This window comes from Aspergillus candidus (genome assembly GCF_002847045.1).
Source record: "Aspergillus candidus strain CBS 102.13 unplaced genomic scaffold BDW47scaffold_7, whole genome shotgun sequence".
In the NCBI taxonomy this organism is placed as follows: Eukaryota; Fungi; Ascomycota; class Eurotiomycetes; order Eurotiales; family Aspergillaceae; genus Aspergillus; species Aspergillus candidus.
In genome coordinates, this window is record NW_020194012.1 from 488,297 (window position 1) to 511,624 (window position 23,328).

General features: G+C 52.0%; 10 protein-coding genes across 10 annotated transcripts; 6 read left to right on the plus strand and 4 right to left on the minus strand.

Moving 5' to 3' along the window:
* Positions 1–266: 266 nt before the first annotated feature.
* Positions 267–1,990, plus strand: BDW47DRAFT_82812 (uncharacterized protein). The gene is made up of 2 exons (XM_024819953.1): positions 267–1,353; positions 1,437–1,990. Exons 1-2 carry the CDS (start codon positions 704–706, stop codon positions 1,819–1,821), a joined length of 1,035 nt encoding a protein of 344 aa, XP_024674836.1. The 5' UTR covers positions 267–703; the 3' UTR covers positions 1,822–1,990.
* Positions 1,991–2,453: 463 nt separating this feature from the next.
* On the plus strand, positions 2,454–3,682 carry BDW47DRAFT_82822 (CSN8/PSMD8/EIF3K family protein). Its single transcript, XM_024819954.1, has 2 exons — positions 2,454–2,723; positions 3,020–3,682. The coding sequence occupies exons 1-2, from the start codon at positions 2,554–2,556 to the stop codon at positions 3,588–3,590; spliced, it is 741 nt and encodes a 246-aa protein (XP_024674837.1). The 5' UTR covers positions 2,454–2,553; the 3' UTR covers positions 3,591–3,682.
* On the plus strand, positions 3,683–4,100 carry BDW47DRAFT_82823 (uncharacterized protein). Its single transcript, XM_024819955.1, has one exon. It carries the CDS (start codon positions 3,775–3,777, stop codon positions 4,021–4,023), a length of 249 nt encoding a protein of 82 aa, XP_024674838.1. The 5' UTR covers positions 3,683–3,774; the 3' UTR covers positions 4,024–4,100.
* A 328-nt stretch (positions 4,101–4,428) lies between these two features.
* On the minus strand, positions 4,429–6,489 carry BDW47DRAFT_100914 (glycine hydroxymethyltransferase SHM2). The gene is made up of 4 exons (XM_024811554.1): positions 6,307–6,489; positions 6,202–6,252; positions 5,779–6,143; positions 4,429–5,713 (listed from the first exon to the last, which is right to left on the minus strand). The coding sequence occupies exons 1-4, from the start codon at positions 6,340–6,342 to the stop codon at positions 4,750–4,752; spliced, it is 1,416 nt and encodes a 471-aa protein (XP_024674839.1). The 5' UTR covers positions 6,343–6,489; the 3' UTR covers positions 4,429–4,749.
* Positions 6,490–7,271: 782 nt separating this feature from the next.
* On the minus strand, positions 7,272–8,256 carry BDW47DRAFT_82836 (RNA polymerase II mediator complex middle subunit MED9). Its single transcript, XM_024819956.1, has one exon. The coding sequence runs from the start codon at positions 8,132–8,134 to the stop codon at positions 7,484–7,486; it is 651 nt and encodes a 216-aa protein (XP_024674840.1). The 5' UTR covers positions 8,135–8,256; the 3' UTR covers positions 7,272–7,483.
* Positions 8,257–8,275: 19 nt separating this feature from the next.
* BDW47DRAFT_100917 (2,3-bisphosphoglycerate-independent phosphoglycerate mutase) lies at positions 8,276–10,535 on the plus strand. The gene is made up of 5 exons (XM_024811555.1): positions 8,276–8,492; positions 8,583–8,630; positions 8,698–9,435; positions 9,493–10,075; positions 10,140–10,535. Exons 2-5 carry the CDS (start codon positions 8,600–8,602, stop codon positions 10,345–10,347), a joined length of 1,560 nt encoding a protein of 519 aa, XP_024674841.1. The 5' UTR covers positions 8,276–8,492; positions 8,583–8,599; the 3' UTR covers positions 10,348–10,535.
* Positions 10,536–10,577: 42 nt separating this feature from the next.
* Positions 10,578–11,580, minus strand: BDW47DRAFT_100918 (tubulin-binding prefolding complex subunit YKE2). The gene is made up of 4 exons (XM_024811556.1): positions 11,450–11,580; positions 11,192–11,387; positions 11,079–11,139; positions 10,578–11,010 (listed from the first exon to the last, which is right to left on the minus strand). Exons 1-4 carry the CDS (start codon positions 11,508–11,510, stop codon positions 10,954–10,956), a joined length of 375 nt encoding a protein of 124 aa, XP_024674842.1. The 5' UTR covers positions 11,511–11,580; the 3' UTR covers positions 10,578–10,953.
* Positions 11,581–11,737: 157 nt separating this feature from the next.
* Positions 11,738–13,844, plus strand: BDW47DRAFT_100919 (AAA family ATPase VPS4). Its single transcript, XM_024811557.1, has 4 exons — positions 11,738–12,315; positions 12,423–12,752; positions 12,808–13,258; positions 13,316–13,844. The coding sequence occupies exons 1-4, from the start codon at positions 12,020–12,022 to the stop codon at positions 13,535–13,537; spliced, it is 1,299 nt and encodes a 432-aa protein (XP_024674843.1). The 5' UTR covers positions 11,738–12,019; the 3' UTR covers positions 13,538–13,844.
* A 5,168-nt stretch (positions 13,845–19,012) lies between these two features.
* On the plus strand, positions 19,013–20,857 carry BDW47DRAFT_100921 (AMMECR1 domain-containing protein). The gene is made up of 2 exons (XM_024811558.1): positions 19,013–20,033; positions 20,141–20,857. Exons 1-2 carry the CDS (start codon positions 19,516–19,518, stop codon positions 20,616–20,618), a joined length of 996 nt encoding a protein of 331 aa, XP_024674844.1. The 5' UTR covers positions 19,013–19,515; the 3' UTR covers positions 20,619–20,857.
* A 311-nt stretch (positions 20,858–21,168) lies between these two features.
* BDW47DRAFT_82887 (serine/threonine-protein kinase) lies at positions 21,169–23,250 on the minus strand. The gene is made up of 5 exons (XM_024819957.1): positions 22,976–23,250; positions 22,546–22,852; positions 22,375–22,465; positions 21,975–22,305; positions 21,169–21,918 (listed from the first exon to the last, which is right to left on the minus strand). The coding sequence occupies exons 2-5, from the start codon at positions 22,723–22,725 to the stop codon at positions 21,312–21,314; spliced, it is 1,209 nt and encodes a 402-aa protein (XP_024674845.1). The 5' UTR covers positions 22,726–22,852; positions 22,976–23,250; the 3' UTR covers positions 21,169–21,311.
* Positions 23,251–23,328: the final 78 nt, after the last annotated feature.

The following is a 23,328-nucleotide window of genomic DNA, read 5'->3' on the forward strand; positions in this document are numbered from 1 at the left end:
AGATCCCCGCTCAACCCCTCAATTGACGTCAAACACACGTCCTTGCGATCTACACTGGCGAAGCACTGATCTGGGAAAGAGGCGAAAAATCAGGCTGTACGATCTTCCATCTTCCAATCAATGAGATCGTTTTCCGATCGTCCTGGAGTGAGACAAGCAACTGGAGAGGGAGGTTGCGTTATCATCGAATCAGACTAAATATTAGTATCATGCAATATTCCATCATAGGCTCCCTGTTCTAGGCCGAGGACCCCTCGACGAAAGGTTATTCCAGCCGACATTGAGCATGCAAGATCAAGATATCATGTTGTGCCGTCATAATGGAAATTTGGCGCGGGGCCTTGTCGGCAATGCCGTCGCAATGCCATGAGGGGACACAAGGCTGTGGCGCACAACGCCGTCATTCCTTTTCAGCCAGTGACACTCTTGCGTGGATAAACGGATGGAATGCAAAGCATATATGAGCGCATTCAGCCAGTCGGGTTTTCAATGTCCATGCGAAATAGATTATGTTCTCGTATAAGCCCCCAGCTGACCGGCTCGCCTCACCGTCAGAAGTACAACCGTGCAAGTAGGTAGAGGCTTCGCCTGCCCGACCCTTGGCGGGTACAGCACCAAAAGAGCCTCCAAATCTTTCAGATAAGCACGCAGAAAGGCCTGCTCATGCTGCCGTGCGGATCTTACCAGAACCAAAGATGGGACCATGACAGCGTCAGATTATCCTCCGATGGAGGATCCCCTCCACTGGTCGTTGACGGATCGACCCTCCGGTCCTGAGGAGAAGCAGCTGTTGAAAGCGCAACTTCTACTAGCCCTATGGACGTCGACACCAGGCAGGGACCTCAGATCTTCCGACGCCTTTCTCGAGTACTATCTGGCTCAGCGCTATCTGATCAGAGTGTACGGCTTGAACCTCCAGACCCACGAGGACGTAATCAACCTGATCCTGTTCATCCGCGCGCGCTCCACCGTCCCCCGCGACGACCTCCTCGCACAGTTAAACAACGACCATTGGACCTGGCTGGGTCCCGCACCCCAATCCGCAGAGCACGCTGTAGAGATTGCGGTCGGCATCTGGCTCATGGTCGGGGTAGACGACTGGGCGGGTTCGCAAACACTACAAGAGTACGTTGCAGCGTTATTCCCCGACAAGCACGACAGCAGCGTTGTCACCGCGCCAGTGTCGCTCGAGTTCAACGCGTACAACCTTCACCGCATCGGCGGCTTTAATGTCGTCTGGACAGACTGCATCCAGGACCATCTGTCGCTCATCAATGACCAGACGCAAAAGGAGCTACGCGTATTTCACGTAGCCTGCTTCCTACAGTACTCCACGTACAGTAACCCTAACCAGTCAGTTTTCCCTTCCAGTTAAACCCCCAGGATTACTACTACAACTTTTGATCACCCCAGCTAAGCAATCATTCAAACCGCAGTAAGATATTCCCCCCCGGGTTCCTCGAAGAAACAATCCGAACCCTCGCCCTCCTCTTCCCCGCCGCCCACCTCGACTGCCGCCAATGGATACAAGGGGCCCAAGAGCGCGAGAACGTTGGTCTGGAAGCCGGTCTCCTCCTGCGGGCGCCCCGCGACCTGCGCAACTACCGATACTGGGGCCAGCGACTGCGGGAACTCAAAGACGAATATGATCGGACTGAGCCCACCACGATCAGACAGTGGGTGCTGGACAAGCGGAAACCCAACCAGCGATACACGTTTTGGATAGCGGTGGCGGCGTTGGCGCTGGCGCTGGTTTTTGGATTGATCCAGTCGGTGACGGGGATTGTGCAGGCGGTTGCTGCTGTTAGGGGGGATGGTTGAGTTTTCTTCTCGTCTTCTGTCTTTTATTTTTTTCTCTTTTTTTTTGGTTGACGGGGACTTTCTATGGGCGTCGAGTCAAGCAAACATAGGAGGTCGCTGCATTTCTGCTCAATCCCATATTCGATACAGATGGTTAAGGTTCAATTAATGCATATTCCATTCCCGTTCCTTATTGAGATGATGAACCAGTCCTTATGGATACATGGGCATAACACAAGGATACACATAGGACCCTGGAACCGAACACCCTGGGCCTTTAATGGAACTAATGTATCTTGGGACAGCAATTCGCCCGTCTACCAGATTATGAGCCAGTCTCTCGCCAATCTTTTCCATCGATGTCAACATTGTGGCGATTTCATACAATCTCTTCTTGGTGTAGTGTTTGGCTACATATGTTTTATAAGTTGGGGATACCAAATGGACTGTATCGTTGTTGTTGAATAATAACATCTGATAGAAATAAAACCCAGGAAATCATAGAGCAGCCTGAACCGTAAGGTCTCTAGATCGGTGGAAACTGGCCAATCGGAAAAACCTACCCAATCGGGCACCGAATGTCCGACCCGCACATGGATGACCACACTGAAAAATACCAATATTATTCACTCACCACCACTATCAAATCGTCCCGCCTCTCTGAAGATCCACCTCACGTCTTCTTCTCCTCCCACTTCTACCTCGAACTCCTCTCCTCCTCTCCTCCTCCTTCTCCTCATTACCGATTTCAAAATGGTTGCCGCTTTTGACAAGTGCGAGACCCGGCCGGCCAACATCGACGCCATCCTCGAGGGCCTGGACCGATATAACCCCGAGACCACCACCATCTTCCAAGACTATGTCGCCCAGCAGTGCGAGGACCGGACGTTCGATTGCTATGCCAACCTGGCTCTCCTGAAGCTGTAAGTCCAAGCGTGTGCATGTCTTGCTTGATCCTTTGCATTTTCCCCGAAAACTCTCCCCGCACAGAACGAACGCCTGCCTACCCCAGGAGGCTTCCTTTTTCGTTCAAAGAAAAGAAATATGATTATATGATGAAGAAACCTCTTTATTATCACGTTTCCTATTAACTGACCCTCCACGTGGGGGGATGTCGAGAATCGATTTTTTCTTCTGAAATACAAACCAAAAAAGCACTTCCTATCCACCACTTGCACCCGATGCAGACATTGATGCTAACCAATCTCAACCTCGCAAGCTACCAATTCAACCCCCACCTCCTCCAGGCCGAGACGGCGACCAACGTCCTCACCAAGGCTCTCACCGTCTTCCCCTCGCCCGCTTTCTCCCTCTGCCTTGCCCTGCTCCCCGCCTACACCCAGCCCTTCAACACCGACGGCCAAGCCGCCGCCCAGAACAACGACTTCGTCGAGTCCGTCCAGAAGCTCGCGCAGCTATCCACCCTCCTGGAGTCCGCCCAGTATGCCCAGTTCTGGTCCACCCTGAACTCGGACGACCTGTACGCCGATCTGGTCGCCGACGTCGCCGGCTTCGAGGAGCTCGTGCGCATCCGCATCGCCTTCGAGATCGGAAAGACCTTCCGCGAGATCAGCATCGATATCCTCGAGCAGTGGCTGGATCTGCGCAGCCGCGACGCCCTGGAGAAGTTCGCTACCGAGGTCTGCAGCTGGCAGGTCGACAACGCCGCTGGCGTCGTCCGCGTGCCCACCAACAAGGAGAACGAGGTCCGCAGCGAGGTCAAGAGCGAGCGCGTCGGCATCGACATGTTCGGCCGTGTGATCCGTAGAGGATTCGAGCAGGCTGCTTGAGATTTCTCTTTTTTCTTTTTCCTCTATTCCTTTTTCATATCAAATGAGGGGGATTCTGCATCCCCTCATTGGGAGGGGGCTACCTGAGCCCGAAAAAGCATATTCCATATCTTCTTTTCTCCCACTTTCTTCTTGATCATAATTGTTTTTTTACTGGCTTGAAGATCCACGGATCAAGCTTTTCATGTTGTTTACTCTATTCTTTCATGTGTTGTGTTTCCCCCCAAGGTCCTGCCTATCAAGGGCCGTGTCCAATTTTGGAACCTTTGGAGCCCAGATGATGACGGGGGAAGAAACTAGACTCAATCAATCAATCAATCAGCCCAAGGGGATGATGGGAAGTCGGGACCTGGCGCATCGGGCGTTTTGTGTTTGCTTGCTTCGCATGACTTACGACGGCTGCCATCATCGAATGAAATCGTGGAGAAAATAATCAATCAAAAAAAAGACAAAAAAAAAACACTACTAAATAAAAAATGAATGAATGAAAGATAGACAAAAGAAAAAGAACCTACCCCTAAGTAAATTCACCCCCCCTCCCCCCCCTTCTTGTCTCACTGGTTATTACCAGGGCACTGGATGATCTATCAATTTTTCTTCAAGGTAGCCCTCAATATAAAGCAAACAAAGTCATATACATACATGCACCTCAGTCTTACTTCTATTTCGTTCTCCGCTGGACTTGACGGTTCTAGATTCCTGTCTTGTGTCTTTTGGCTGTTCCATGGCTGGTCGGGTGTGCAAACACACCAGTGTCATACTGAGTGGACAACTCCGTAATTGTTGTCGCATGTAATATTGCAGATACTTCACTTTAGTATAATTTACAGGGAAAATATCAAATCATGAATAATCATGAATCATTAATTGTTCTAACTACCTCAAGGTTGTTTGAGGGTAATAACCAAAAGCCACGTGAGCCCTGGTGTGTCCTGTTGAAGAAATGTGTTGAAGAAACCATCCCAGTGCTATAGTTCATGCTGATGCATATCCATGTCCCATGTTGAAAAATCAGACCTGTATAAACCCCTTAAAAACGCAACCCAACAATCCATTTTGGTACTCGCATGATGTTGAACTCAAATCAACAAAAGAAAAACAAAAGGAAAAGAGATAATTTGAAAGGAACATAAGAAAAAAAGTTACAGCTCAAACCCATTTAAACGGGCAGAGGGAAGGTGCTAGCCCAGGCGGCAACCTCCTTGCGCAGCTCCAGGATCTCGGGAACGGTCTCCGAGGCAACCTTGGCCTTGAAGTCCTTCTGCTTGTTGGCCTCCTTAGGGAGCTCGCTCTGGATCTTCTTGCAAAGCTTGACGGTCTGGTCGATGTAGCGAGCGATGCGCTTGAAGTCCTCCTCACCCATGCCACGAGAGGACATGGCAGGAGCACCGATACGGATACCGCCGGGGGTCAAAGCCGACTTGTCACCGGGGATGGAGTTCTTGTTGCAGGCGATGTTGATCTGCTCCAGAACGGCCTCGACACGAGCGCCGTCCAGGGCCTTGTCGCGGAGGCTCAGCAGAACCATGTGGCTGTCAGTGCCGTCGGACACGAGCTTGTAGCCCAGGGTCTTGAACTCCTCCTCCAGGGCCTTGGCGTTCTTGAGCACCTGCTCCTGGTACTGCTTGAACTCGGGGGTGGCAGCCTGCTTGAGGGCAACCGCGAGGGCAGTGATGGTGTGGTTGTGGGGACCACCCTGGTGGCCGGGGAAGACGGAGAAGTTGATGGGACCCTCCAGGTCGTACATGATGTCCTTGCCGGACTTGGGGTCGGTGCTGCGCACGCCCTTGCGGAAGAAGATCATGGCACCACGGGGGCCACGCAGAGACTTGTGGGTGGTGGTGGTGACAACATCGGCATACTCGAAGGGCGAGGGAATGACGCCAGCGGCAATCAAACCAGAGATGTGAGCCATGTCGACGATGAGATAGGCGCCGACCTTGTCGGCGATCTCGCGCATGCGCTTGTAGTCAATCAGACGGCAGTAGGCAGAGGTACCGGCAACCAGGCACTTGGGGCGGTACATCTCAGCGTTCTTCTCCAGAGTGTCGTAGTCGATGATACCGGTCTCAAGGTTGACACGGTAGGGGAAAGTCTCGAAGTAGGTGGAGACAGCGGAGATCCTGTGCGAGGAACTTGTTAGCCATGCTAGATCTGGCAAACCAATCCCGAACTTTGGTCAACTTACTTCTTGGAGGGAGTCTGATAACCGTGGCTCAGATGGCCACCGTGGGGGAGATCCAGACCCATGAGACGATCATGGGGGCGCATGAGGGCCTGGTAGACCTGCAGGTTGGCAGGGCTGCCGCTCAGGCACTGGACGTTCACACCCCACTTGGCGGGGTCGAGGTTGAAGGCCTTGAGAGCACGAGCCTGGCAAGTGAGCTCAATGGCGTCGATGTGCTGGTTGCCACCATAGTAACGAGCACCGGGGTAGCCCTCGGAGTACTTGTTACACATGGGAGAACCCAAGGCGTCGAAGACGGCGTGGGAGGTGAAGTTCTCGGAGGCAATCAAGACCACGGATTCACGCTGACGCTGGATTTCTTTCTCCTGTAGAAACGGTCAGATAAACCAATCGCCCGATGTATAACCTGTCAAAGAAACGTACCATGATCTGGGCGATCTCCGGATCGCTCTCAACGAGAGTCTTCTCCATTTGCTGTTTGAAATGAGTCAGAGGTCCAGCTGTTACCTATACAGGATGGATACTCACCTCCCGGTGGGACTGCGACAGGGCGTAGGAGGCCATTGTGAAGAATTGGCTGTACGAAGACGGTGAAGGGGGAAAGAGGTAAATATGGAACAGAGTAGGATAGAAGAATATGAGAGGAAGAGGAAGAGAAAGAGAAGAAGACGAGAAGAAAAGGGAGCGCAGATGAGGCAAGCTAAAGGTGGGGGAGAAGGAAAGAAGGAGGAAAAAAACCAATCGGTCATCAGGTGGGGGGGGTGGTGGCCTCAGGAATGAATCCCGTCGAAAATTCTGCCGATTCCACAAGACGACATCGGAGGGATCTTCCTGTGGGTGCGATTTGGTTGGAAGGATCTCCCTTGCTTATTTTTTTTTGTTTTATGAAGTTTTATCCTATTCTTTTATTTAAGCAATTACCATAGCTGAGTTCAATATCCATTATAGTATTCAGGTTAATATAAAGGAGGGTATCTATGATGCCGTTTTTCAAGTCGTGCTGTAAATGCTTCGGGCCCGATGGTCACATGACAAACCCGCGGAGATCGGGATGTGTCCGTATTCCGTTATGGTTTGTACTGTGGGTCGGGAAATGAATTAGGTTGATCCGATCAATTTCAGGTCAAATTGAACAATGCGTTCTGCTTCCTTATGGTTGGGACTGATTGCTGAGGATGGGAACTGGGGACGGGAGTGACAACAGGGGTTTAACAGTCCCCGCACCCAGATCCCGCGTAGAATAATCCCACACTTCTTGATTGGGCTTTCTCTTGTCGACATGATAGACCGCTGAACTGCCTGCACCTTCAATACAGAAAGAGGACTTGTCTTCCCATGTTCGAGCAGGGCCCAGTGAAGAATCTACCACTTCCAATTCCCCATCTCGAACAGGGCGACGGAGGAAGCAAGTCAAACCCACCAAGCGGGGCCATGTCTGGGGAACTGGCATGAAATGGGCAGACCGGTGAGGCTAGGGGCTTCCCCTTCTCTGCATGGGAAATTGGCCTCCCATAGGTCGACAGGTCGACACCGTCAGAAGAAACTGTGCTGTTTCCTGATGACCTATTCTCAGTGCCCTGTATTCTCGGCCCTGTATCTCGAGGGTCAGTCCCATGGCTGTCACCATCCAATGTTCGACCGATGTGTCCCCATCGTAACAAAGCGAGCCTTGCTGGTCATCGAAAAGGGTGTGGTTGCTTGAACATCAATTTCCCAAATCTGCTCTCCTGCCAAAATCGGAAATGACCGACTTGAGCCTTGAAATCCGATCCTCCAGCTCGGCAATTTCTGCAGTCTGCTCCGAAACCGAACGCTGCACGTCAGGCAAACTGTCCACCACCCCGTATGCCTTTTGTATCCGAATCTTGATCGAACTAGCTTCGGTGGGCAGATCCTTAAGGTCCAACGGCGGAGGCGCATTTGACGCGAGGGCCGCTATCTCTGCCGCCGCGGACGCGCTGCCGGGGACTGCAGAGGATGGACCGGGTAATAAACCACCATTGCTGCCGTTGCCGGTGCTCGACTGTTGTTGCGATTGACCTTGTGCCTGCTGCGACGGAGTCTGACTGGGGCCCGCAGCCGACGATAGGCCGGCCGCACCGGTGGCCCCTGTGGTGTCTTCACCCGCTCTGGTACCGTTCGACGGTCCATCTGCGTTAGCGTGCGGGGAGAGGAGACGAAGCAAGAGACCGTGCAATGGTGGGATAATATCAAAAGTCTGGGGCGGAGGGAAATCAACCGGTTGTTGGGGAGGCTGTGGGATGGGCGTGTTTATTGTTGTCTCCTTGCCAAGCCCAGGCGTACCCGGGACGGATTTGGGCAGTGGAGTCATCGCCGTTGGGGATCTAGAGGCCATTGCGGGGGAGAGGAGAGGGGGGAATGTCAATTGACCGGAAGGAACAGGTTCTGGACGATAAATAGGGGAGGCCGATTTCCGAAGAATAGGGTAATTGTTTAGGGAAGAGTCGGGAAGACCGGACGAGAACGGACGTGAACGGGAAGAGGAAGAAAAAGAAGATTGGGGGTGAAGTGACGTCGGGGCGGTAAGGTACGCCTACTACAAAGCGTCACCGGGAGCGCCTCAAGCTACCCCTCCCCCGCCAAAAATCGGATTCTTTTTCTCCTTCACCTTTTCCTCTTCCTCTTCTTCTCTTCTCTCCATCTCTTCTTTGGGTTTTTCTATACATCATCCTATTCCATTTCTCATCTTTTCTGTAAGTAGTGCTGTCTTCCCTTCCTACCCCTCCAAAGCTCTTTATACTCCGCAATTTCAATCTTCGTTTCGCAACTGACCGCGACTACAGGGGTCCATTTTGACATCATGGCCAAGGTCGATCACAAGGTCGCTCTCAGTAAGTTCAATTTCCTCAATGCCCCATCTACGCCCATCTCGGACAGTGTTCTAACCTCCCCCTCTAGTCGTCATTGACGGATGGGGCGTGGCCACCGAGAAATCGCCCAAGGACGGCAATGCGATCGCCGCCGCCGAGACCCCCTTCATGTCCGGTTTTGCCGAGGCCAACTCCAAGTCTGCCCAGGGCTACACTGAGCTGGACGCCTCGTCGCTGGCTGTTGGTCTGCCCGAGGGTCTCATGGGTAACAGTGAAGTCGGTCACTTGAACATCGGTGCCGGTCGCGTGGTCTGGCAGGACAGTGTCCGCATTGACCAGACCCTCAAGAACGGCGAGCTCAACAAGGTCGAGAACATTGACAAGTCGTTCACTCGCGCCAAGGAGGGCAATGGCCGTCTCCACCTGCTGGGATTGGTCTCCGACGGTGGTGTGCACTCCAACATCACGCACCTGATCGGTTTGCTCAAGGTCGCCAAGGAGAAGGAGATCCCTCACGTCTTTATCCACTTCTTCGGTGATGGCCGTGACACCGATCCCAAGAGCTCCGCCAAGTACATGCAGCAACTGCTCGATGCCACCAAGGAGGTTGGCGTTGGTGAGATTGCCACCGTCGTGGGCCGCTACTGGGCCATGGACCGTGACAAGCGCTGGGACAGAGTCGAGCTTGCCATGAAGGGCATTGTCGAGGGTGAGGGCGAGGAAAGCTCCGACCCCGTCCAGATCATCAAGGACCGCTATGAGAAGGGCGAGACCGACGAGTTCCTGAAGCCCATTATCTTTGGCGGAAAGGACCGCCGGGTTCAGGGTAGGAGGACCCCCATACATCCACGACGCCTGACCATCGGCTGACGCTACTGAACAGATGATGACACTCTCTTCTTCTTCAACTACCGCTCCGACCGAGTTCGCGAGATCACCCAACTCCTGGGCGACTACGACCGCTCTCCCCGCCCCGACTTCCCCTACCCCAAGAACATCCACCTCACCACCATGACCCAATACAAGACCGACTACACCTTCCCCGTTGCCTTCCCTCCCCAGCACATGGGCAACGTACTCGCCGAGTGGCTCGGCAAGAAGGAGGTCAAGCAGTGCCACATCGCGGAGACCGAGAAGTACGCCCACGTTACCTTCTTCTTCAACGGCGGCGTGGAGAAGCAGTTTGCGGGTGAGGAGCGAGACATGATCCCCTCCCCCCGGGTGGCCACCTACGACCTGGACCCCAAGATGAGCGCCGCCGATGTGGGCAAGAAGATGTCCGAGCGCATCGCTGAGGGCAAGTTCGAGTTCGTCATGAACAACTTCGCGCCCCCCGACATGGTCGGTCACACCGGTGTTTACGAGGCCGCCATCCAGGGTGTGGCTGCCACCGACAAGGCCATTGGCGAGATCTACGAGGCATGCAAGAAGAACAACTATATCCTCTTCATCACCGCGGATCACGGGTAAGTTTTCTTTCAGGGTGGGACTTCTGTAGCGTGGGCCAACAACTAATACGATTTTCCTCAGCAATGCCGAAGAGATGCTCAACGAGAAGGGCACCCCCAAGACTTCTCACACCACGAACAAGGTCCCCTTCATCATGGCCAACGCCCCTGAGGGCTGGTCCCTGAAGGACGACGGTGTGCTCGGCGACGTTGCCCCCACCCTCCTGAAGGCCATGGGTATCGACCAGCCCGAGGAGATGTCGGGCAAGAACCTCCTGGTCCAGTCGTAAATAAACAAAGAAAAATGGAAAGAAAAAAAAAAAAAATATGAGTAAATAGACAGGATGGGCGGGCGAGTTTCATGAAGTCAATGAATCGTAATGGAGTTTGGATGAGATGCCTCTCAGAGGTGGCTTCAGAGAATATACTACATATAAAGGAATATTATCTGAGCTGATGTTTTGTTTGGAGTGTGTAGAATGGACCCATAAATACTAGCAATATTATGTATTGTTCTTCAGGGGTATCGCCTTGAACAAGTCATGGTAAAGGCAAGTTGTTCGCTTCAATGACTTGACGTCGTCTAATATTTTATCATCACGAACCTTTCCACCTCAGGACCACCAATCCTCCACTCCTATATCTCAGCAGACCAATTCACTTGTATGGGTCTTTCGAAACGGTTATTTCGAACTGCACTGTGACTCCTTCCCGCCTGTCCAGGACCTGGCCACTTCACGCTCAATGATGCTCGGGGAGCTACGAATCCGAGGTTGAAGCTTCTCTTGATCAGGGAATCAACCCGCAACCTCCGCACTCCCGAGACCCATGGACATTACCTTGGTCGGACACGCAGGGCCATCTCGTCTGGCAGAGCTAGGTAGTATGTGATCTGCTCAAGCAGAGGCAGAAGCCGCTGCAGCCTGCTGCGCCTGGCTCTGCAATTGGAGAACCTAGATAGCACCATCAGACCCCGCTTTTCACAAGCAAACTTGCAGCACCATCCCAAACGTAGACTTACCTCCGCGCGCTTGCTGTCACTCTGGTCCTCGTTTTCCTTGATCTGCCCCTCAATCCGTTTACTATCGCCTCGTTAGTAAATTGTCTTGTAACAAAAGTCACAGCGCAACGTACATCTCCTTGTCGATGAACTCTAACCGTCCCTTGACAGCCATGACCGCCTCGCTCTTATCCTGCTTCAGCAGAACGGGCCCGACGAGCTTGTAGATGTTGGATTCGTCGTCCAGCGAGTCGAACTCCTTCTGGACTCCTTCGTTCTCCTGTTGCTGCGATTCGAGCTTCTGGCGGGCATCGACCAGACCTTGCATGTCTATAGACCGGAGACGAAGTGAGCTTGATGGTGAGGGGAACAGCACGGGGGAGGGGACATACCGGTCTGGAGCTTCTGGAACTCCTCCGAGAGAGCTTGCATTCGCTTCTGAGCGTCCGCCATGGTGAAAGAATAGTTGATAATGGGGTCTGACACGAGAGATGGAGTGGTGCGTGAACGAGTCGACTTCAAGTTTCTCAGATAGATCGATACGATGATGGTTGGCGGGGCGAATGGCAAAATGGAGCGGAGCGGAGCGGCAGAAAAAGGGCCCCAAGAACGGGTAAACAAGAGAATGAGAGAAACGATCAACTTCTCCGCCCGCCGCCTTTCTTTCCCTCCATCTGCTCGTCCTGTCTTATCTCTCTTCTCCCCCGTCAGACTCACCTCTCGTTCTCCCACTATCCTTCCTGTTCATACCCAATCATTCATTTCCAATACTCCTAAAACTTCATTGTTCTTGACCGCTGTGATTTCTTGGACCCATCCCTACCCGCATTTCTCCACACCGTCTGCGAATCAGGCGTCTGCCATTTTCCTCCCCGCCTTCGATCATCCCTCCCTTCAAGACAGTCCTACGAGAGTGACGAGCAAACGAGCGGATATCAATCTCCAGCACGAACCCTGTCAACATGAGTAATACCGATTTTCTCGGGCGGGCGATTGATACGGTCAAGAAGGCGATCGAGCAGGACAATGGGGGCGAATACGAAAAGGCCTACCAGACGTACTACAGCGCGCTCGAGCTATTCCTCCTCGCCTTGAAATGGGAAAAGAACGCCCGGTCCAAGGAGATGATTCGCGCAAAGGCCGGCGAGTATATGGCTCGTGCGGAGAAGCTGAAGAGCCATTTGGATTCGCAGGATCGCAAGAAACCCAGCGCGGTAGGCGCCAATGGTAGTGTGGCGCAGGGTAGCGGAAAGGGAGGGTATGTGTGGACACTCTTTTGTCTCTCCTACGTGGTTCCGTTCCTATGACGAACGGCCAGGCTCATTAGGAAATTGGATATCGTGGGCTAACGAAGGACTTGTACAGGAAGGAAGAGGATGCCGAAGATGCGGATTCGAAAAAGCTTCGATCGGCCCTGGCAGGTGCGATCTTGACGGACAAGCCGAATGTACAGTGGGAAGACGTCGCCGGTTTGGAAGGTGCGAAGGAGGCTTTGAAGGAGGCGGTCATCTTGCCTATCAAATTTCCGAATCTCTTTACAGGGAAGCGACAGCCCTGGAAGGGTATCTTGCTCTATGGGCCTCCCGGTACAGGAAAGTCCTATTTGGCCAAGGCAGTCGCAACCGAGGCAAACAGCACTTTCTTCAGTGTCAGCAGTAGTGACTTGGTATCGAAGTGGATGGGAGAGAGTGAAAGGTACGGTGTCACTTACCATGTTCGAGGCGGAGCTGGGGACTAATCTCCTCTGCAGACTTGTCAAGCAACTTTTCAACATGGCCCGCGAGAGCAAGCCGGCTATTATCTTCATTGATGAAGTTGATGCGCTGTGTGGGCCGCGTGGTGAAGGAGAGTCAGAGGCGTCGCGTCGCATTAAGACAGAACTGCTCGTGCAGATGGATGGTGTAGGGAAGGACTCCAAGGGTGTCTTGATTCTGGGCGCAACCAATATTCCGTGGCAACTTGATGCTGCCATCCGGCGTCGTTTCCAGCGGAGAGTGCACATCAGCTTGCCGGATATTAATGCCCGGATGAAGATGTTCATGCTGGCGGTGGGCTCAACCCCGTGCGAAATGACCCAGGCCGACTACCGCCGGTTAGCGGAGATGAGTGAAGGCTACTCGGGTAGCGATATCAGTATCGCAGTCCAAGACGCCTTGATGCAGCCAATTCGGAAAATCCAATCAGCTACGCACTACAAGAAGGTATGGCCGTTCTCTTGGAAACAGAGACCGATATACGGTGGCTGACTCGCGTTACAGGTACTGGTAGACAACGCGGAGAAATTAACGCCATGCTCCCCTGGCGATGAGGGTGCCATGGAGATGAACTGGACCGCTGTAGACGGCGACCAACTCCTGGAACCCCCTCTCGTCCTGAAGGACTTCATCAAAGCCGTCCGCAACTCGCGTCCCACCGTCAGTGGCGACGACCTCAAGAAGAACGAGGAATGGACCAAAGAATTCGGTAGCGAAGGCGCATAAGTCACCTGCCTACCTCTCCTGCGATATTTGCTTTCCAAAAAGATGGCCAATCTGCATTACATCATACCCGTTGGGCTTGGTTACCGTCTGACGATTTATGTCCCTTTTTCTCTTTTTTTTTCTCCCCTTGCTTCTGCGGTTTGCCTCTGTTCCTTTTCCTTTCTTTTCTCGTCTCCCCTTCTTTGTGTGCTGGACTGGACAAAGGATATGACTTGTGCTTGTATGGAATGTATGGATATATAGGAGTTACTGGTGGCGTATTCTTATATCTATAAAAACATTCAAAGAAGCTTTCTAGGATACTTGATATGGCCCTAATTTGATTCAAACAATCTCATAGTAGCTTAATGGGTAATCCTAAGGTTGTCTGTCTATATAGATTATCTGCGAACTGTAATCTAACTATAGTCAACAGCAGTGGCAGACAATATACCTATAGCCAATCACATAACTGTCAACCATCGTGTCAAGAAGTATATACTCAAATTGCAATCACCGCGTAGGAAGACTTTATATAGCTAATATATACACCTGGGGCTGAATCCGGTTAGGTCGGGGTAAACAAATCTATGAGATGAAATTCATTTGAGTGAGGATACTCCTGTTTTACCTATGCTTTTAATCTATATATATAGTAATGAATTCTCTACCTGAAGAATTTATAGTATTATGATGTCTTCCACATGATCACATGCCACATCGGATGTATCCAGTTCTCATATAATTTCGTGGAGTCCTGTACGCACAGATGACCATACTAAAGTACGTATATATATTCCCCACAACCAGGCAAGTGGCAACTTGGTATGAAAGTCCTATGATGATATAATTCCTACAAGTATTATATTTGATTGAAGTTCACATCTCTTGTCATATTATTCTAATCATCACTCAAGCAAGAAATCAAAGCATAAACTGCATAGAAGGAGAATACCGGCTTATAAAACTATATGCATCAGGTTTCCAATATTCTCCGATAGACAAGTCAAACCCCACCAACACGCACACACATCCTGAGCCAAACAAACGCCAGAACAACAATGGTTGAGAATTGGCAGAGCAATATGCACACCTTACACAAAAACAAAACAAAACAAAAAAGCGCAATGGGGAATCTTGATCAAGGTAATGGCCGGCCTTAACAGGGAGCCTTCGAAGCAAAAGAAATCATGAGGGATGGATGGGGTTAGCTAGGTTATAAATCATCTCTCTCCTCCTGGGTAAAAGGGTGGAAGAAAGAGCAAGGGCATGACGGATCACGAGATGGCTTTATGAGAGCTCGCTCGTCTCTTAAGCAGATCGTTCTTGGCGCGTTTGAGACCCTCGCCTATTTTGCGGGCCTTCTTCCACTCCTGGCCCATTCGCTGCATTCGCACGATGGCCTTGACCATGGAGAGACCGGTTCGGAGCTTTTCTCGGGGCGAGCGGCCTTGGCTGCGGTTCTGGGACTTCACGCCCATCTCGGAGATCATGCGGAGGTCGGCGTCGTTACTGTGGGCGGGAGCATGTTAGATGACAAGCCATAGTGATAGTAGATAGAAACATTGAAAAAGAAGGGGAAATAGCGTACCAAGCGACTCTGACCCGTTCACCAAGCTCCATCAAGCCCTTACTCCAGGCGAGATCACGACGGAACTTCTCCTCGCGCTTCAACCGAGCGCGCAGCCAGACGATTTCCTTACCCAAGCCGAGGATCTCCTTGTCGTGTTTGCTCTTATTGTCGGTCTTTGATCCCAGCTTCTCCAGAACCTGGTTGTAGCGGCCCTGCGTCGCTTCCAGATCCTTGATCGCCGTCTCGGCCTTCCTTGCGCAAAAGGCACGTTCTTCGCGAATTCGGCGCGCCTGTGTCTTCAGATCGCTCAGCTGCGCGTCTCGCTCCGACACCTGCAGAGCCAGCGATTCGGCTTCGAGAGTGGACGACTTGAGCAGTTCGTGGAGATCCCGCTGGTCCTCCTGCCTCATTGCTACTCGCTCCAATTCTCGGTTCTTCGTCCTTAGTTCCCTGAGCGAGCGATGGGCTTCGGCTAATTGCTTTCGTAGACTCCGAAGTTCGCCATGGATCTTATCAGATGGTGACCCATTGGGAGACTGTGATGCAAATCGGTTCATCACAGCATCGTGGAGTTCCCTCTCCAGCTCGGCGATCCGTGCCTTGCAGTTCCGGACGGACGACTTCTGGTCAGCATCACGCTGGATGAGAGTCTTCTCACGCTTCCGAGCTTCATCCAAGCTATGCCGGAGCATCGAGAGGTCTGCGTTTGCGGTGGAGTGTTCGGGTTCCGCAGTGGGTTGCTGTTCAAGAAGGGCTTCGAGTTCATGCACACGACGCTCAAAGCGCTGGACTCTGCTCTTGGTTACAGCAAGCTCTCTGTCTCGTCCTCCAGAGGACGTGTGTAGCCGGTCCTGGAGCTGGTTGATCTCGGCGGATAATCGGTTCTCTTCTGAAGTTGCTCGCTCAATCTCGGAGCTAAGTTGTTTCTCAACCGCCTCCTTTGCTTCCAGCAGGGACGACTTGTCGTCTTTCAGCCGCTTAAGCTCACTTTCAAACCGCAGGGCAGACTTGCGAAGCTCGACCTTCTCCCGGTCAAACCGTGTCGTGTCGTCAACCTGGTGTTGGACTTGGTCAAGCTGGCCTTGTAGCTCGTCGCGTTCTGCCTCAATTTCAGCCAAGGAAGTTCGCAGGTCATGTAGCTCGACGTGAGCATTCGCCAACTGGTCCCGAAGCTTTTGCTTCTCAGAGATCAACTTCTGCACTTGGCCATCTTGGTCGGAAGAACCCTTCTGATTTCGGCCTTTGGCATATTCTTGCTCTTCTTCCAAGCTTGCCTGCAGGACAACAACCTCATCCTCCAAGCCCTGAAGCCTCTCCCTCACTGCCACCTCCGCTCGTTTGGCTAGGCGCATCTCTTCCTTGACCGAGAGAAGTTCGCTTCGCTGCTCGTCAAGCACTTGTCTCTTGGTCGCCAAGTCGTCGTTGAGCTCTTTTATTTGACGGCTCAGGACAGCCTCTGAGTTGAAGTGGCGTGCCTTTTCACTGTCGATGACTTCTTGGAGTTTTGACTCTTTCCCGGTCAGGGTGTGTTCAAGTTGTTCAAGTTTTTCGATGGTCCGTTTGAAGCCAGCTGCCTGGTCCTCGGCTCGGTCCTTTTGCAGCTGTAGGGCCCGTTTCGTACTCTCCCACCTGTCTTGTTCAAGTGCGAACTGGCCTTCCTTGTCTTCAATCTCGTGGTTAAGAGCATCTATCTCTTCCTGTAACTTCTCGATCTCATCCCTGTACCCGACACGGGCGGTATCCACATCGTTCAATGCGTGTTGTTTCTCGTCGTGAAGGGCGTCCTCGAGGTCCCGTATCTTGGTCTGCGCCCGAGCCAATTCGTGCTGCAGACCACTAGACTCCTCTGTTAGAGCTTGATGCCGAGTTTGAAGAAGTTCCTTTTCATCCGTCCGATGTTGCATTTCTTCTAACACTTCTTGTAACTGGGCAGATAACTGGTCTCGTTCTTGCCGAACCGATTCCAGTTCAAAACGAGTCTGTGAAGCATTTTCATGAAGTTTGTCCTCATTGTCATTCAGGCTTTTTTGAAGGGTTAGATAACGTTCTTCCAGACGAGCTTCGTTGTGAGATTTGGCATCCAGCTCGTCCTTGATTGTATCATTCTCTTGCTGTAGAATTCTAAGCTCTTCTTCGAGTCTGGCAGTCTTCTCTTCCAGCTGCCGAGAAAGACCTTTTGTGTTGATAGATTTGTTCGCCATTTCTTCGTGCAGCTCTTGGAGATCCTGTTCGGCCTTCTCCTTGTCCTGTTCGGCCTGGCTTGCCACGTTATTTGCCTCCCTTGCCTCCGATCTCGCCTGATCGAGAGAGTCTTGTAGATCTTCCATCTGCTCGTTGGCCTGTTGAAGTTTGGACTCAAGATCTGAGAGGGCGTTATTGTCTTGATCATCCCGATCCTTCAGGTCTTCAAGCTGCTCGTCGCGTTCCTCAATGATGCGCTCCTTTTCCCGGAGGGACGCCTCCAAGTCTTCAATATCGTCCCGCAACTTGTCGACTTCTCGAGATTGGCGATCTTTGGCTTCTCGCAGTTCTTCTTGGAGCTCCCGCACTTGGCTCTCTCTCCCCTCAATCTCCTCGCGCATCAGATCCAGTTCCCGTTGGATGGTATCATCTGTCTGCCGCCTCCGAGACTTCTCTCTGAGATCCTGGAACTGTTGGCGATATGATTCTAGGTCACGTTCGGCCTGTTGCAAGTTCTTCTTATATCGGGCGATGTCTCGTTGCATGGTGAGTTTCGACACCTTGAGTTCTGTGTTCTCTCGCAGGGCTGCTTGATTGTATGCGGGGCCGGCCTTTTCTATCTGCTCTTGTAAATAGTGAATCTTCAGCTTGAGGCCAAAGTTGTCCTTATCCAGTTTATCAATCATCTGAAGAGGTTAGTATCCATTGCACGAAACTAGCAACAGAAAATCCAAAACCATTCACCTTTTCTTGTTCTTTGAGGGTCATCATGTTTTGCCCATCGTTTAGTACTCCGCCATCTCGGCTGGCTAATCCCGGAAGTGGCGTGCTTTGCACGCTGCTGCTGGCAACCTGCGGAAGCGGTGTTGGCTGATCATCGGTCACATCTTCCTCGTCGATCCCAGTCATTTCCATAGGAGGCAATCCAGGGGTGTTGATATTGCTCCGATAGCTCGCTCGCAGGTAGGCTGGGGTCTTGGGGGCGCCGGTGTTTTGTCGCATCGCGGAGAGGTTTTTCATATAGTTGTTCTTGGTAGCGCTCTTCATCATTGGGGTGAATTCGCCTTTCGGGGGAGGGGCGGAAGGGAGTTGTTGTCGGTTATTCAACGCGCTTCTCGACGAGGACTTGGGACCAGCACCGGCACGCGGCGTGCTCAGCCGGAAACCCCCCGAACTGCGTCTTCTGCCATCGCCGATGACCTTGAGGATATCCTCCTCCTTGGAAGGGGTCGCGAACGAGTTTTCGACTGAATCGAGCGCGGACAGGTTGTTCCGCGTGGCGCTTCGAAAGCCGTTGGTCAAGTAAGTCGCGTTTCCGTCGACTTCGGTGCGCGGGGTGTCAATATACGGCAACGCCATGGTCGCCGAGGACACACGCGCGACGATGGATCAATGGGTGTGTTATCCGGAGAGAATGTAGGTTGAGTTCAGAGAGCAATCATGTCCGAGGTATTTCGCGTCTCCAACTGCAACGACGACGAAGGGAAAGAATCATGAATAATCGGGATGGATAGAGGCAATGACCCGTGTTTTGGGCGGTGAGGATCGACATGTTGACATTCATCCCAATCGGGACTAGCGCCCGGATTCCCCATCGGGCCGGTCTAAAGTCGCGTTTGCATAACTTGCTGAGTAATTATGGTGTCATTGCTTTGTTCATGGGGCGAATGTGTTAGACACCACGAGTCTGTTTGCCACACACACACACCCAGGCCCATGTTGCAGGATATCAAATGAGCCAGATCCACTCTGCCTCGGCTTGTGCAGTACACAAACCAGATGGGATAATCGATCGATCTAGAAAGAAAATTCGCCGCTTATCTAATCTAATCAACCATGGGCTCGATCACGTGGCGACGGCGGGGTTATCTTATCGGGGACTTGTTGCGCCTCCTCCCCTCCTCTTCTCTCTCACGCCTTCATCTTCCGCCACGTTCTTTGTGATTTTCTCGCCTTCTAGCCAGCTCTCACCAAAGGTCTCCCACAGCTGGCTTTCTGGGGCTTTCTCAGACCATCTGAACTACTGACAACTCAGTTCCACAGGGTCTAGTACGCTTCGGCCAAGTACTGATCTAGTACCGGTATTCGTCGAGAAGGGAGACAGTTGCCTCAGGTGGTTTGGGTCATTCCTAGATATAAAGAAGACCGGTTTCATTTGAGAAACACAACGGGCGGAAGAAAAAATACCGTCATCTTGGGTTTAAGTTCTTGTATCGCACTTGTTCAAGATATCGACTGCAAGAAAATGGCAAGTCCAGCCCAATGCTACTATTGTTTCGAGACTCTCGCGGCGTCCTTCAAAGGCCTCGAGCCTCCCAGTCTTTCGACCGTGGAGGACCTCGGGGAAAGGCACGAACAATTTAAAAAGCTAGCCGCTTTGCAAGACAACATGGATGGCACCATTGACGAAGACGACGATCCAACCAAATCTGACTACGCACCAGCCATCAAGCCACCAGGTGTCCGCCGGCTTCAGAGTGAGATGTCGTTAGATTCTAGCCCATCGAATTCCCCGTCTGAGATGTCGAACAATTCGTCACACTCGGCCCTATCGAACTTGACGGGTAACACGACGCCCAGCTCTCAGTCTCTTCAGCCAGAGTCGGCAGGTCACCTTGCCCGCAGGGAGAAAACTCAGCGGTATCCGTTGTTTGTCACGTGGAACACCATCTCGAAGAGCGGCCACAAGTCTCTGCGTGGATGCATTGGAACCTTCGAGGCGCAGGAACTCTCTGCTGGCCTCAAGTCCTATGCCCTCACTTCGTAAGTACTAATATATGTCCCTTGACATGGCTGAATATGATAGGATCTTTCTTTCCCCTTATCCCCTATCACAAGAAAGTAGCCAAAAGACACTGACAGCGTGACAGCGCTTTTGATGACACACGGTTTTCCCCGATCCCGGAACAGTTGTTACCGTCGCTGTCGTGCTCGTTGACACTGCTGGGAACGTTCGAGCCTTGCACCAACGCCTTAGACTGGACTCTGGGCGTGCACGGGATCCGTATCTCCTTCATCCACCGCGGCAGACGGTACGGTGCCACCTACCTCCCAGATGTCCCGGTGGAACAAGGCTGGACCAAAGAAGAGACAATTAAAAGCTTGATGCAAAAAGCCGGCTGGGACGGAGCCACCGAGAACGCTGCGCGGAGGTTCCTCCGAGGCAGCAGCAGCAGCGCCGCTTCCAGCACCGCCCCCACCAATCCCTGGGACCAGGTTTCGGATTTCCGTGCTGTCAAGTACCAAGGTCACAAGGCGTCGGCAACCTATGCGGAATGGCAGGCCTGGCGGAAGTGGGTTCTGTCTCTGGAAGACGGAAGTGACAAGCTTTTGTCTCCGGAGGCCTGAGGCTGACAAGGGCAAAGAGCTGTGGTTGTCGTTTTTAGTTGATCTGAAAATGCCATCTACAGCGACGTATTTGACGATGTGACGGTGTCTATGAGGACAGTATGGAGTTTTTATGGCGTTTTTCATTTATTGGGCTTGCGTTATATGGGCAGCAGCACTAGACACATTTCAGGTTTCCTAGATGTCCACGACTGTGCATGTCATTGCTTGACTTTAATTTAAGCGTTTTTCTGTATTCCAGAGAAGCTGTTAAGTAAACAACCTCCTCCGTACAATACTCTGTAGACCTTACCTACCTACAATATAAAGTCTAAGAAACCACAACACGCCTAGTGAAATGGCTTGCGGTTCTCCTATCTGTCTCTGGCGAGCTATCGCCTGAGGCTGTTAGCCTATGCGGCTGAGGCTATTATATTAGTACAGGCGAGATCAAGAACCCATGGGCTGGGTTTGTGGAATAGTTTTTATGCTAATCTAGAAGAAAAATCTTAGTATCAGTGCTGCCTTTGAGACCAATCTCGTCATGTTTGTTTGGTATTCCAAAATGCTAGTAGTATTCAGCAGAAAAGACAAATATGCTAAATAAAACCCGCTTGGGAAAAAGGGGAATGGGGAAGGAAACAAGAAAAAAGCATAAAAGCATCTCCGCTACGTCTATATGTTCATGACTCTCTCTCTCTTTCTCTCTGTCTTTCATTTCTTTCCAGACCGAGTCCACAATCCCGCCACCATATCTTTAACCCGGCGTTCCTGGTCGCGAATCTGTTGCTCTGTCTGGCCGCGGGCATCTCCACGACTGTCGACTTCCATGTTCTGGTCGTACACTTGTCGCGGCGGGGTAGGGTGTTGCTCCTCCATGACTTCGTTTCCGTTTACCCGCTCCGGCTTGGGGTCAACGCTCATGACGCCGTCCATCATCAAGCCGCCACCTTCGCGCAGTTTGTTGATGGCACGGACGGTATCGATCGCTTTGTGGAGCGTCCGGCGGGCGTTGAAGTTCTTCTTGACCGTGGGAAGGAGGTCTTCGCCGGTGCCGAGCTCTGCGGATGGGTCGTAAGGCGGGTTGACCCAGGCATGTTGTAGTGCTTCGTGGGCGGTCATGCGCGCATTCGGCTCCACGGTCAGGCATCGTTTGATGAAGTCCCGGGCGCTCTGAGACACTCCACGCCAGTACTCCAGTGGTGTGAAGGCGTAGTCAGCTGCAAGGATGGCCTGCATCTCTTCCAGGTTTGAGTCGCGGTCAAAGGGAGTGTATCCGCAGAGCAAGAAGTAGGTGATCACGCCAACAGCCCAGATATCCCTAGTCGATTGGTTAGTCTACTCAGTATAAAGTTTATGAGTTAATGAAATACATACACTGGCTTCCCATGGCCGCTCTTCTTGAATATTTCGGGGGCCATGTACCCCGGAGTGCCACAAGTGGTGGTTAGGACGTGGAATTGCTCCTCATCCATAATACGCGAAAGGCCAAAATCCGCAATCAGCAGATCCGCGTTATCTTCCGGGGTGCGGAATAGAAGGTTCTCGGGTTTCAAATCGCGGTGCACGATTCCGTGATCGTGCAGATAGGCCACTGCGGACAGGATTGCGCGTATGAGATCAGCAGCATCCGACTCGTAATAGCTCCCCTTGCGACAGATGCGATCGAACAGTTCCCCACCCAGCGCAAGATCGGTGACTAGGTACACTGCAGAGCGACAAAGTAGTTAGACACACCCGTCCCAAAACCAACACTAGCTTATCAGGGAGAACATACGGTTGTTCATGGTCTCGAAATAATCCACCAATGTCAGGATATTCTGGTGACCCATCGACACTCTCTTCAGGATGGCGATTTCATTCCGAACCTGCATCCACCCCAATGTGGCATCGTTGTCAGTCTCTGTCCATGGGCGTACACATTGCGGGGTGGTAGAAGAAGACGTACCATATGTTCTCGTCCCGCCATCAATCGCTTATTGATCACCTTAGCCGCATAGTACTGACCGGTGTCAATATGCACGCATTCCTTTACCACCGAGTACGAACCGGCGCCCAGTGTCTTCCCCGTCTTGTATCGGCAAGGCTGGACCTTAGGCCGGCCGGCCGGTGGTGTTTGTGCTGCCATTTAAGGCGTCTCGAATGGCGTTGTAAGAGTGTTGTAAAGATGCAAGATGGAGAGAGCTCGATGAGATTTTCGCTGTCTCAGCGAGAGGAGGGAGAATGGGGATCTAATATCGTGTGTTGTCTATTTTCTAGTAGTGGTGTCAGAAACATAGCCTCGCGAGTTACAGCCTTGAGAAAAGCCACGAAATCACGAGATGGACCAGGGACACATAGCCCAAATTATCATGCAGAACATAAGGTTCCGGACTAACCGATTAGAAAGACGACCAACCGCGTGCCTTTACTGAGTGCTTGGGAGTCTTGCAACGGCGGCTTATGATAAGCAGCGAGTGGCTGACTGCGGGGTTGCGAGGGGAGGCTGATGTGATTATGGTGGGACTGCCAGATTGCGCTGGGAGACGGAGCACAAAGGACGTGAAAGCTTATAAGATAAAATGTCATTAAATAAAAAAGGAGGGACCAGTGTCATATGCAGGCTGAAGGAGGAAGTAACAGGGCCGCAGGAAGTGTGGAAGAGAGAGAGAGGTGGGTAAGTGGAGAGGGAGGCCTCAGGCTTGGCTCGGGCGGTTAGAAATTCGATGAACCAATTTTATCGATCGATCGA

Excerpts from the sequence above, each read along its gene's own strand:
- BDW47DRAFT_82812 (XM_024819953.1), top strand. The coding sequence starts at position 704 with ATGACAGCGTCAGATTATCCTCCGATGGAGGATCCCCTCCACTGGTCG. Across the intron at positions 1,354-1,436 it reads ACGTACAGTAACCCTAACCA|TAAGATATTCCCCCCCGGGT; the intron begins GTCAGTTTTCCC and ends TTCAAACCGCAG.
- BDW47DRAFT_82836 (XM_024819956.1), bottom strand. The coding sequence starts at position 8,134 with ATGGCCTCTAGATCCCCAACGGCGATGACTCCACTGCCCAAATCCGTC.
- BDW47DRAFT_82822 (XM_024819954.1), top strand. The coding sequence starts at position 2,554 with ATGGTTGCCGCTTTTGACAAGTGCGAGACCCGGCCGGCCAACATCGAC. Across the intron at positions 2,724-3,019 it reads AACCTGGCTCTCCTGAAGCT|CTACCAATTCAACCCCCACC; the intron begins GTAAGTCCAAGC and ends CAACCTCGCAAG.
- BDW47DRAFT_100921 (XM_024811558.1), top strand. The coding sequence starts at position 19,516 with ATGGCAAGTCCAGCCCAATGCTACTATTGTTTCGAGACTCTCGCGGCG. Across the intron at positions 20,034-20,140 it reads AAGTCCTATGCCCTCACTTC|CGCTTTTGATGACACACGGT; the intron begins GTAAGTACTAAT and ends ACAGCGTGACAG.
- BDW47DRAFT_82887 (XM_024819957.1), bottom strand. The coding sequence starts at position 22,725 with ATGGCAGCACAAACACCACCGGCCGGCCGGCCTAAGGTCCAGCCTTGC. Across the intron at positions 22,306-22,374 it reads TTTCGAGACCATGAACAACC|TGTACCTAGTCACCGATCTT; the intron begins GTATGTTCTCCC and ends GTCGCTCTGCAG. Across the intron at positions 21,919-21,974 it reads AGCGGCCATGGGAAGCCAGT|GGATATCTGGGCTGTTGGCG; the intron begins GTATGTATTTCA and ends CCAATCGACTAG.
- BDW47DRAFT_82823 (XM_024819955.1), top strand. The coding sequence starts at position 3,775 with ATGTTGTTTACTCTATTCTTTCATGTGTTGTGTTTCCCCCCAAGGTCC.
- BDW47DRAFT_100918 (XM_024811556.1), bottom strand. The coding sequence starts at position 11,510 with ATGGCGGACGCTCAGAAGCGAATGCAAGCTCTCTCGGAGGAGTTCCAG. Across the intron at positions 11,388-11,449 it reads GTTCCAGAAGCTCCAGACCG|ACATGCAAGGTCTGGTCGAT; the intron begins GTATGTCCCCTC and ends TCCGGTCTATAG. Across the intron at positions 11,011-11,078 it reads GTGACAGCAAGCGCGCGGAG|GTTCTCCAATTGCAGAGCCA; the intron begins GTAAGTCTACGT and ends GGTGCTATCTAG.
- BDW47DRAFT_100917 (XM_024811555.1), top strand. The coding sequence starts at position 8,600 with ATGGCCAAGGTCGATCACAAGGTCGCTCTCA. Across the intron at positions 8,631-8,697 it reads CGATCACAAGGTCGCTCTCA|TCGTCATTGACGGATGGGGC; the intron begins GTAAGTTCAATT and ends CTCCCCCTCTAG. Across the intron at positions 10,076-10,139 it reads TTCATCACCGCGGATCACGG|CAATGCCGAAGAGATGCTCA; the intron begins GTAAGTTTTCTT and ends GATTTTCCTCAG.
- BDW47DRAFT_100919 (XM_024811557.1), top strand. The coding sequence starts at position 12,020 with ATGAGTAATACCGATTTTCTCGGGCGGGCGATTGATACGGTCAAGAAG. Across the intron at positions 12,316-12,422 it reads CAGGGTAGCGGAAAGGGAGG|GAAGGAAGAGGATGCCGAAG; the intron begins GTATGTGTGGAC and ends GGACTTGTACAG. Across the intron at positions 12,753-12,807 it reads TGGATGGGAGAGAGTGAAAG|ACTTGTCAAGCAACTTTTCA; the intron begins GTACGGTGTCAC and ends TCTCCTCTGCAG.
- BDW47DRAFT_100914 (XM_024811554.1), bottom strand. The coding sequence starts at position 6,342 with ATGGCCTCCTACGCCCTGTCGCAGTCCCACCGGGAG. Across the intron at positions 6,253-6,306 it reads TGTCGCAGTCCCACCGGGAG|CAAATGGAGAAGACTCTCGT; the intron begins GTGAGTATCCAT and ends CATTTCAAACAG. Across the intron at positions 6,144-6,201 it reads CGGAGATCGCCCAGATCATG|GAGAAAGAAATCCAGCGTCA; the intron begins GTACGTTTCTTT and ends CCGTTTCTACAG.